This window comes from Sorex araneus, chromosome X (genome assembly GCF_027595985.1).
Source record: "Sorex araneus isolate mSorAra2 chromosome X, mSorAra2.pri, whole genome shotgun sequence".
Taxonomy (NCBI): Eukaryota; Metazoa; Chordata; class Mammalia; order Eulipotyphla; family Soricidae; genus Sorex; species Sorex araneus.
Window position 1 is genome coordinate 235,323,186 of NC_073313.1, and position 12,321 is coordinate 235,335,506.

The 12,321-nt window shown below is 37.2% G+C and overlaps 1 protein-coding gene across 1 annotated transcript in view; it reads left to right on the forward strand.

Annotated features, from left to right (window-relative positions):
* Positions 1–12,321, forward strand: part of BMPR2 (bone morphogenetic protein receptor type 2) — a 175,130-nt gene that overhangs the window by 90,043 nt on the left and 72,766 nt on the right. The window contains exons 2-3 of the mRNA XM_055120119.1: positions 1,386–1,556; positions 3,466–3,636. Coding sequence (XP_054976094.1) covers positions 1,386–1,556; positions 3,466–3,636 — 342 coding nt within the window. The remainder of the gene's footprint in view (positions 1–1,385; positions 1,557–3,465; positions 3,637–12,321) is intronic.

The following is a 12,321-nucleotide window of genomic DNA, read 5'->3' on the forward strand; positions in this document are numbered from 1 at the left end:
TTTATAAAGATAGACTTTATTTCAAGTTTCACTGTCACTGTCACCCCGTTGTTCATTGATTTGCTTGAGTGGGCACCAGTAACATCTCCATTGTGAGACTTGTTACTGTTTTTGGCATATCACATACACCACGGGTAGCTTGCCAGGATCTGGTGTGTGGACAAAATGCTCTAGGTAGCTTGCTGGGCTCTCTGAGAGAGGTGGAGGAATTGAACCCGGTTAGCTGCGTGCAAGGCAAACCCCCTATCTGCTGTGCTATCGCTCCAGCCCATTGAATGAAACATTTGTCTGATTTAAATGGTTATAGGTACAAATTACTACATTATCTCAGTATTTATATAAAATTCTAATCAAAATGGATCACAGAAGAAGTATTGGGATATGTTGGTTGTGGAAAACTAGAAGTAGTAAGTTTATATATTCACTTTAACCTTTCTAGTGATCAAGATACAAAGAGAAATAGAATGGATTGTGTAACTGATGTCTGATAATAGGTTGGTAAGAAACACTTAACCTGAGTTGTGAAATGGAATTGGTCTCAGAGAAGGAATTACGACTCATAGGTAGAATGTGAAATTTACATTATAGGGTTTTTTTTGTTTGTAGTTTGAATTTTCTTAGTATGAATATGTGTTTAAAATATCTTAATCTGTAGAAATATATTTGATTTTGAGCAAAAAAAAAAGTGGGGGCTGTAGCAATAGCACAGTGGGTAGGGCATTTTGCCTTGCACACGGCTGACCCGGGTTCAATTCCCAGCATCCCATATGGTCCCCCGAGCACCACCATGAGTAATTCCTCAGTGCAGAGCCATGAGTAACCCCTGTACATCGCTGGGTGTGACCCAAAAAGCAGATATATATGTATATACATATATATCTATATTATCATATATAAAAATATATATCACATATATATTTGTTTTTAATCTTTATAACAAGTTGGTGAAGTATGTAAATGAAGGAACAATTTAAGAAAATCCTGGGTGGAGCAATAGTATAGTGGATAGGACAGCCTTGCTTGTGGCTGACAGGAGATTAATCCAAAATTGTTAAGCCCTCTCGGTTTATTAGATTTTCTCGCTTGCTTAGCAAGTTTGATGATTTAGAATATACTTATTTGAATGCTGTAGTGAGAGAGTGAGTAGTGAAAATAATCTGTGTAAGAGGAGATTGCTTTTGAGAAATTTTTTTCTTACTGGTGGAGGTCATAATGAATAGAAAGTACTTATTGAATAAACATAAAATTGCAGATTTATTCAAACTTTGTCAGTTATTTAGTAGGGAAGTTTATGATACTTTTCAATACGACTAAGATTTTGCAAAAATAAAATGTTTTCCAGAAATTTTCATTAATCTTTTAAAAAATTATTTTCTTTATTTTAGCTTCTCAGAATCAAGAACGACTGTGTGCATTTAAAGACCCATATCAGCAAGACCTTGGCATTGGTGAGAGTCGAATCTCCCATGAAAATGGAACAGTATTATGCTCAAAAGGTAGCACGTGCTATGGCCTTTGGGAGAAATCAAAAGGGGACATAAATCTTGTAAAACAAGGTGAGTAATACTTTTCTAAACTGAAATAACTTTGTTTTTCATACAATTAACTCTTTTTAAAAAAGATATGGAGATAGGTTAATGCCTTACCTAGAATTGGGAGGCAGCTGAAAGTATCAGAGCATGTGCATGAACATATTTTAGGTCCAGAGTTTAATCTGTGACACAGAGGCCATCCCCTTTCCACAGCACTGCCACATGTGGCACTGGTGCTCAACTCAAAACACCAGATTGCCAGGCCTGCATCTTTGGGAGTGGACACTGAGTACTACTCAGGGTAGCTGCTATGAAAAAGCTCTCTAATAAAATAGTAAATTAAAAAAAATCTGTATATGTACATATGTGTTCACAAGCATTAGATTTATAAAGGATAATGGTTTATAGCTTATTTTAATGATATATTTAAATTATTAGATTAATAATATACCTCATTGTGTGAAGTTTGAAAAATGCAGAAAACTAAGAAAGTTTACAATTACCTGTTAAAACTATTTTCACTCTATAAGTTCATTCCCTTGAGGTATTTTTTAAATGTGTCTCCATGTTTGTATACTTGATTTTTTCAAAATTAAGATAATACTATATAAACAAATCAATTCCCTATTTTCCCTATCATGCACATTTTCCTTAGCCTTTAAATATTTTTTTATTTTTTTTTCTTTTTGAGTCACACCCAGCAATGCTCAGGGGTCACTCTTGGCTCTGCACTCAGAAATTACCCCGGCTGTGCTCAGGGGACCACATGGGATGCTGGGTCAGCTGCGTGCAAGGCAAACGCCCTACCTGCTTTGCTATTGCTCCAGCCCTCTAAATATTTTTGAAAGTGTTTTGTTGTTGTTGTTGTTTTGAGGGATCACACCTGGGAGTGCTTTTTTTGGGGGGCTGGGGGAGCATACATGGCAGTGTTTGCTATTTGTTCCTGGCTCTGCAGTCAGAAATCACTCTGGTGAGTTCTGGGGAACCACATGATATGGGATGTAGGGGGGATAGAACCCAGGCCAGATATGTGGAAGGCAAGTGCCTAACTCACTGTTCTGTCACTCCATCCCCGTTTTGGAAACATTTTAAACTTCTGCAGAGTATTTCATTGTATAATGTAGCACAAGTGCACATTACTCTTTTTTTAAAATTTATTTTATTGAATCACCATGAGGTATAGTTTCATGTTTGAGTTACAATCACACAATAATCAAACACCTATCTCTCCACCAGTGCATAGTCCCCACCACCAGTCTCCCCAGTATACCCCCCCTTTCTCACCCTCCCACTGTATCCATGGCAGACAGTTTCACCCATTCTTTCTCTCTACTTTTGGGCATTATGGTTTGCAATACAGACATTGAGAGGTTATCATGTTTGGTCCTTTATCTACTTTCAGCACACATCTTCCATCCTGACCTATCCCTCTAACCTTCATTTTCTTAGTGATCTCTTATCTATTCCAGCTGCCTTCTCCCCCCAACCTCCCCCACCTCACTCATGAGGCAGGCTTCCAACTATGGAGCAGTCTTCCAGGCCCCTTGTGTCTATTGTCCTTGGATGTCAGTCTCATGTTATGTTATTTTATGCTTCACAAATGAGTGCAGTCCTTTTATATCTGCCCCTCTCTATCTTATTCATTTCACTTAGCATGATACGCTCCATGTCTGTCCACTTATAAACAAATTTCATGACGTCATCTCTCCTAACAGCTGCATAGTATTCCATTGTGTAGATATACCAAAGTTTCTTTAACTAGTAGTCTGTTCTCGGGCACTTGGGTTGTTTCCAGATTTTGGCTATTGTGAACAGTGTTGCAATAAACATATAGGTGCAGATGTCATTTCTATTGTAGTGCACATTACTCTTACAGGATACTGTGTTGTTTGATGTATGGTCTCCTAACAAGTACATTAATGTCAATTTGTAGGATGTTGGTCTCACATTGGAGATCCCCAGGAGTGTCACTATGAAGAATGTGTAGTGACTACCACTCCTCCCTCAATTCAGAATGGGACATACCGTTTCTGTTGCTGTAGCACAGACTTGTGTAATGTCAACTTTACTGAGAATTTTCCACCTCCAGATACAACACCACTCAGTGAGTAACTTACTTTTCTTTGTAATTCCTTTGAAGATTTTAAATTAAAAAAATGTATAAACTTTTCAGCTTCCTTGGGGGGAAATTTGCCAATGATAAGAAGACTATACATTACTTATTATTCTACCTATTTCTTCTGCCTATTTGGTATTCATCTTGAAGCTGCACATAAACAGTATGAAAATATATATGTATAAAATTGTCATATTATCATACTACTTATAACTTTGAAACTATAAAGTGTTTACAAATGGGGAATTGAAATACATGCACAAACAAGTAATAAATTACTGTATACAAGAAAAAAGGTGAATCCAGTTATAGAAAGAGTATGTTATGGGATTAGTATATAGCAGCTTATAAGTGAAATGAGCCAGAAAGAGAGGGACAGACATAGAAAGATTGCACTCATCTGTGGAATATAGAACAACAGAGTAGGAGACTAATACGAAGAATAGTAGTATATAATACCAGGATGTTGGCTCCATAGCTTGGAAGCTGGCCTCACATGCTGGGGGAAAGTCATCCCAGATAGAGAGGGGAACATCAAGTAATATGTGATTAGAGATCCTGCGCGGGAAGGGAGATGTGTGCTGAAAATAGACTAGAGACTGAAAGGGATGACCACTCAATACCCTTATTTGGAACCACAACACCCAAAAGGAAAGATAGATATCAAATTGGAATGCCCCCCTACAGAGGCGGGGTGGGGTGGGGGGATGGGACTGGGGGGGGCTGGGAGGGATATTGGGTTCATGGGTGGTGGAGAATGGACACTGGTGGAGGGATGGGCTCTTAAACATTGTGTGAGGGAAAAACAAGCACGAAAATGTGCGAATCTGTCACTATACCCTCTCTGTGACTCACTAATTAAAAATAAATTTAAAAATAAAAAAAATATATATAGCAGCTTAACTAAAATTAGTAATACCGTATTACATATTTGACACTTTTGAAGAGAATAAATCTTTAAAATTCTCATATATGGAAAAAACAGTTTGTAACTATGTTACAGATATAAACTAGACTTTCGGGGGTCATCATAAGGCATTATATAAAAGTATTGAATTGTGCCATATACTTGAAATTGAAATAGTGTTGTCTATCAGTTGTACTAAAGAAAAATTGAGTAGTATCCAGGTTCAGTGGAACTGGGAATGGGTGACCTCCCCCCCATCTCCCCCTGTTTCTGGCAACTTGACAGTCACCCCCATAATCCACCTCTGGCTGGTGCTATAATCAACAGCTATAATCCAGATACTCAATAATAAATCTCTTGGAAGAGAATACAGAACGATACGCCATAGTCATGCCTCCAGACCCCATGCCAGGCTATTTCATTCAGGGCAACCTGGAGAGGGCCAGATAAGGCCCCTCCACATCCCAAAGGAGCCATGGAAATGAGTATTCTTACGAAAGTTATTTTCCTTTCTGAGCGTGTTTAGTAAATTTTTTTGGCCTAATTGCTATAGAGGGACTTCTAGTACTATATTGAGTAGTAGTGGTGAAAGTGGAAAGACAATCTTGTTTTGTGCTTGATGTTAGAGGAAAGGTGTTCAGTTTTTCACCCTGGAGTACTTGACTTTTTGTGAACTTGTGGTAAATGGCTTTAGCGCTGTTGTGGAAAGCTCCTCCAACTTCTATTTTTTATAGACTTTGTAAACTTAAATGGGTGTTGGAGCTTGTTGAGTGCTTTTTCTGCATATGTTGATACGATCATATAATTTTTATTTTCCTTGTGTTGATATCTTGTATCATTTTGATGGACCTACATATATATTTTTTCATTTTGTTTTGTTTTGGGTGCCCATAGCCAGTGATGCTTAGGGGTTACTCCAAGGCCTGCACTCAGAAACCAGTCCTCATGGGCTTCAGGGATGATATGGGATGCTAAGGATAGAACCCAGGCTGACCATGTGCAGAGCTAAAACCTCAACTGCTGTATTATCTCTCTGGCCCCTGACTTGCATATATTAAGCCATTCTTGCTTCCTCAGGACAGATTCTACTTGGTTATGATGTATGATATTTTTGATATATTGTTGGATTCAATTTGCTAATAATTTGATGAGGATCTTTGCATCAGGGATATTTTTGTGATGTCTCTACATTTGGTATCAGGGTAATATTTGCCTCAGAAACTTTTGGAGGATTCCTGTTTCTTCAACTTTCTAAAAACCATCTATGTTTGGGATTTTCTTTGGGGGATTTAAAAAAAAATTGCTACTTCTATTTTTTCTATAGTAATTTACTTGTTCAGGTGCTTTGTTTCTTCTTGGTTCATCCTTGGAAGGTATAGGAGTCCAAAAATTTATCTATTTCTTCTAGGTTCTCCCACTTTGTGGCATAAAGATTTTTTTTTATGTAATCCTGATGATCCTTTGAATTTCTGTGGTATCAGTTGTGACATCAACCCTTTCACTTATGATTCAGTTTACTAAGGTTTTGGTCCTTCCTCTCTCCTTCCCTCTCCCATCTGTCTTTCTCTCTTTCTCACATTTAGGAGTGTGAGTTCCTCCTATGTATATAATCCTTGGCCATTAAGAAATATCCATTCCAATCCCTTTTATACCTGAAGTTTAAGTTGTCTGATACAAGTATGGCTACCACAGCATTTTTTAAGGGAGCTGTTTACTTGAAATACTGTTTTTTAGCCTTTGGCTTTGAGCCTGTTTTTGTCCTGACAGTTCAGATTTGTCTGTTGTAGGCAGCACAAAGTTGAGTTCAATTTTTTGAACATCCTGCTGGTTTCTTTCTTTTTTTTTTCTTTTTGGGTCACACCCGGTGATACACAGGGGTTACTACTAGTTCATGCACTCAGGAATTACTCCCAGCGGTGCTGGGGGACCATATGGGATGCTGGGAATCAAACCTGGGTCGGCCGTGTGCAAGGCAAACGCCCTGCCCTCTGTGCTATCACTCCAGCCTCCGGGTTTGTTTCTTTTAATTGGTGTGTTTAGGCCATTACCATTGAGTGAGATTATGACATGAAGCTTTTTTGCCACCTTTTTGTAGGAGTTAATGAAATTTATTCCATTTTAAAGAAGCCTCTTAAATGTTTTTGGGAACGTTGGAATCAAGACTGAAGTTTCTGAGCCGTTGCTTATCTGTGAAGCTCTGTATCGTAGTTTAATGCTGGGATGGTGCCCTCGTGGGCTGCACTTTGTGGTGTTTAGGGAACTATGTGGTACTGATTGTCTCATGTAAAGCATGTGCCTTAATCCCTGTATATCTCTGGCCTGATACATTAACTTTTTAAGGCACTGCTCTTCCCTCTACATAGGCTGTTCTGAATTCTCTTTAATTTTTCCTTAAAACCTTAGTATTAGATATTTAATGATTTTATTTCATAGAATACTTGTATTAAACTTACAAGATTCTTTGAGAATATTATTCTACAAGGAATAAATCTAGTAGGCAAGTTAACACTACACCATCACTAAGTTGAGTTTTTCTTTTTCGGTGATGAGACAAAAGAATGAAGAACTCTTAGTAATATATGTTAATGTGCAACTTAAAGCCAGAATTGTGACACTTTGGAAAGTGAAGCTTATTATTCCAAGTCTCTTCCAACTATGAGAGTCTGCAGTACCTAATTTATTCTTAAAGATAGCCAGTCTTTCACTGTATCACTGTCATCCCGTTGCTCATCAATTTGTTTGAGCGGGCATCAGTAACGTCTCTCGATTGTGAGACTTATTTGTCACTGTTTTGGGCACATCCAGTATGCCACGGGTAGCTTGCCAGGCTCTGCCGTGTGGGCTCGATACTCTTGGTAGTTTGCCAGGCTCTCCGAGAGGGATGGAGGAATTGAACATGGAAGGCGAACGCCCTACCACTGTGCTATCGCTCCAGCCCAGCCAGTCTTTATTTTAAATAAATGGGTTTTTATATCTACAACATTCTTTTACTTTTTTATACCCTTATTGTTTATGTTTGTAATTTCCCAGAAAAGAGTATATAATAATTGCAAGGTTTGGAAACTTACTTTAGGACAATCCTTAGAATTAGTATGATTAATCTCTCCAACAAAAAAGTAAAAAGTAAAAAAGTAAAAATTTTGAAAAGCGGGCAAAATTTGTCATTTAAAAATTAAATAAATGTAATTTTGTTTACTGTTGGAGTTTATTTTGGTGAAATTCAACACAAATGTAGGATACTCATTTCTTTAACATATTATTTATTAAATTGATGGTTAATTAGAAACAAAGATTGAATTGCATCTAAAGCTAGGTTTCTGAAATTATATTCTAAATTATTCTGTGCCGTTAAGATTAGAAATTCTAATTTCAGTGTTTGGCAGCAAATGTCTTTATATCATACTAAGAAAAGAAAGCCTGTGTTCAAAGAAACTCATACTGGCGTAACTCACAGTTAGGTTTCTAGCACCTGTGAATTAGTAGTGGTTTCTTAAAATCAGTTTTTATGCTTCTGCAACAGCATTAAGGTGATAGGAAACAGGAACTATGGATAACTGTGGATGGCTAAAAGTCTGTGCTTGGTATTTCATTAAACTTTAAAAAAATTTTTTTATGTTTTTTTTTTTTTTCTTTTTTGGGTTGCACCCAGCAATGCACAGGGATTACCTCCTGGCTTTGCACTCAGGAATTACTCCTGGTGGTGCTCAGAGGACCATATAGGATGCTGGGAATCGAAACCGGGTCAGCTGCATGCAAGGCAAATGCTCTACCCTCTGTGCTGTTGCTCCAGCCCTTCATTAAACATTTTAAGGAAGATTATTGAGTTCTGCTTCAGAGCTTATTTAGTATTTATAAATTTCCTTAGTTATTGCTTGTCTTTAAAGTTTTGTGAGTCTTTCAAATTTGAGAATAATCTATCTGGATAGAGCATTCCTGATCAGATGCTTATTTAATTCAGTTGTGTTGTCATCATCATTTTTTAAGGGAGCTGTTTACATTTCCTTCTGGCCTGTATGGTTTCATTTGATAAATATCCTATTATTATTAATGGGGTTTACTTTATCTGTGAGTTTTGCTTCACTCTTATTGCTAACAGTGTTCTATCCCTTTTGCTTTTTTAGTTACAATGTATCTTTTTTTTTCTATTGAATTAATTTTGTTTGGAATTCTTTCAGCTTCTTGAATCTGGAGACAGACTGAGAAAGTTCTCAACTACAATTTCTTCAACCAATAATTCTTTAAAAAAATTTATTTAAGTTGAATCACCATGAGATACACAGTTACAAACTTGTTCATGACTGGGTTTTAGTCATACAATGTTCCAACACTCTTCCCTTCACCAGTGTACATTTCCCACCACCAATATCCCTAGTTTCCTCCTGCCAACCCTCCCCCTTCTATGGCACTTTTATTCTCTCTCTTTCTCTCACTCTTTCTCTCTTTCTCTCTCTCACTTTTTTTCTGAGCATTATGGTTTGCAACACAGGTACTGAAAGGTTATCATGTATATCCCTTTACCTCCTTTCAGCCTTCAGTTCCTGTCCATAATGATTATTTCCAACTATCATTTTCATAGTGGTCCCTTCTCTATCCTTCTTGCACTCACCCTCGACCATGTGACTTTGATGTACCAAAAGCTTCATCAGTACTATAAAATGATTTTTTTTTTTTGCTTTTTGGGTCACACCTGACGATGCACAGGGGTTACTCCTGGCTCTGCACTCAGGAATTATCCTGGTGGTGCTCAGGTGACCAAATGGGATGCTGGGAATCGAACCTGGGTCGGTTGCATGCAAGGCAAATGCCTTCCCTGATGTGCTATCACTCCAACTCCTATAAAAGGAAATTTTGATCAGTTATTGAGTATAGATGCAAAGATACTCAGCTAAGTCTTATTAAATTAATAAGATTAACCAAATTAAATAGTACATTAAAAGGATCACGCATCATTATCAAATGTATTTATTTCAGGAGTGCAAAGATGTTTTATGTACACAAATCAACATATATATCAAAGAGAAAATAAAAGTAAAATTGTATAGATAGCTGAAGAAAGTTTTTTACAAGATTCAGTACCCATTTCTGAGTAATAAAACATTCTTAATTAAATGGGGATAGAAAAACTTAGTAAAGGCTGTAGATAGCACACCCATAGTTAACATCATATTTCATAGTGTAAAACTAAAAGCCTTTCCTCTGAAATCAGGCACAAGATAAGGAAGTTCACACTTACTACTGTTACTCAATATAGATTGAAAGTCTTTAGTCATAGCAATTAGGCAAGTAAAAGAAAGGGAATTCAAATCAGAACAAGCAATCATTGTTAGTAGATGATATACTATTATACATAGAAAATCCAAAAGACTCTACTTGGAAATTTTTAGAAACAGTAAACCCAGACAGTAAGGTGGCAGAGTACAAAATTAAGGTACAGAAGTCTCATGAAAACAGTGACGTACAAGAGAAACAAATAAAACTTTATAATTGTGTAAAAAGTAGCCTATGTAGGAATTAACAAAGGAGGTAAAAATTATTTATTGAAAGTATGAAATAATCATTAAAATAAATAGAAGACCCAGAAATGAATTTATGTTTATGTCTATGGAGTGGATGATAACATTGCTGAAGATAACTGTCTTGGGCCAGAGCCATGGTACAGCTGTTAGGGCACTTGCTTTGCATGTAGCCAACCTGGGTTTGATCCCTGGCACTGCATATGGTCCCCTGAGCCCTGCCAGGAGTGATCCCTGAGAATAGAGCCAGGAGTAAGCCCTGAACACTGCCCCTAAACAAACAAAGATAAAAAGACTGTCTTACCAAAAGCACTATACATTTTAAGGTAAGTCACACATTTTAGTAGAATTTACCCTATATCTTTGAAGAATGTCATGGATATAGACTCTGGGGCAGGAGAGATCATTGAAAGATGTGCTGTGCTGTGCATACAGGGCCTTAAATTTAATCTCCAACACTTCAGACCTCCTCATCCTCTTTCCTCACCTCTTAGCCCTATCATGGTAGCTCCTAGCACTGCTAGGTCTGAGCAGCACCATATCACTGGACTAGGTACTTTCTCTTTGTCTGTTTAATTTTATAATTTTAAAAATGAGATGTATGTACCTTGCTACTTCAAATCAAGGACTTTAAAAAACATTATTAGGGACTGCTGTGGTTCACAGATTTTGAAAATGTGTACTCTACAAATTATGCTTATAATAATTGATTTCCAATTTTTGCTAACAAGAAATAAACCTGCATCATTAAAGAAATTTATCATCCTGGGATCAATTTTTTTTTTTTGCCTTTTGGGTCACACCCAGCAATGCACAGGGGTTACTCCTGGATCTGCACTCAGGAATTACTCCTGGCGGTGCTCAGGAAACCATATGGGATGTTGGGATTCAAACCCAGGTCGGCCGCGTGCAAGGCAGATGCCCTACCCACTGTGCTATCGCTCTAGCCTCCTGGGATCAAATTTTTAAACTAGGTTTTACAAAGTTTCACTTAAGTATCATAGAATATGCATATAATTTTTCAGGTTATTATGTCCAAATATTTAAAAAAATTATTTTTTATGAGTCCAGGAAAGTATCTCAGTGGTAGAGGGCATGCTTTGTATGCATGAAACCCCCAGTTCAATCCTTGGCACCCCTAAATAAATAAAAAATAACTTTCCTATTTAATAATCAACATTTGTGAACTTAACAGTTACGAACCAGGTAAGGAGCTTCTAGTGAATCTGTACACTATACACAGAGAATTCTATATAATAAGAGATTTGTACAATAAACCTATATGATTTTAAACAATAATTTAAATAGATAGTTGAACTTTTACATTTTACATTAATTATATATGATTACATATGTATCAGTTATATATGATCAGTTTTATATCAATTCTATACATATATGTAATGATTAGGTTTCCATTAAATGTAATTAATAATTCAAAAATAAATGGTTCACAAATGTCATAATTCACAATCACTTGGAGGTTGATTTGTTTTAAATATTGCTGTTCTTTGTAGGGCAAAATAATTCACATTTCTAACAAGTGTACAGGTGATGTTTCAAGGACTACTTGCAGAACCAATAAAGCAGACTATAGCTTGAATTTTCAGGGATTACTTCCATGGCCGTACCATGGAGCGAGGCCAAGGGAGTAAACATTTCTTCTCAGAAATCTGACCTCTTGAAAGCCATGTTGTCACTTTCATGATCAGGAAGCCATCACTCTGGAAACTACGACTGTTGCTGGCTTTAGAATATTACAATACCTTTTATACCTCCCACCAGAAGACTAGATTCTGTACTTCAGTTCTGTCACTGTATCACTGTTATCCCATTGTTAGTTGATTTACTCGAGTGGGCACCAGTAATGTCTCTATTCCTCCAGCCCTGAGATTTTAGCAGCCTCTCCTTACTTGTCTTTCCCAACGACTGGAGGCTCTTTTAGGGCCAGGGGAATGAGACCTATCATTACTGTTTTGGGCATATTGGATATGCCACGGATAGCTTACCAGGCTCTGCCCATGTGAGTGGGATACTCTCAGTAGCTTGCCAGGCTCTCCAAAAGGTATATGTGTATATATCACTGTATCACTTTATCACTGTCATCCCGTTGATCGTTGATTTGGTCAAGCGGGCCCAGTAACGTCTCCATTCGTCCTAGCCTTGAGATTTTAGCAGCCTCTTTTTACTCGTTCTTCCCAATGGTGCCTCATTAGAGGTCTTTCAGGGTTAGGAGAATATGAGACCCATTAT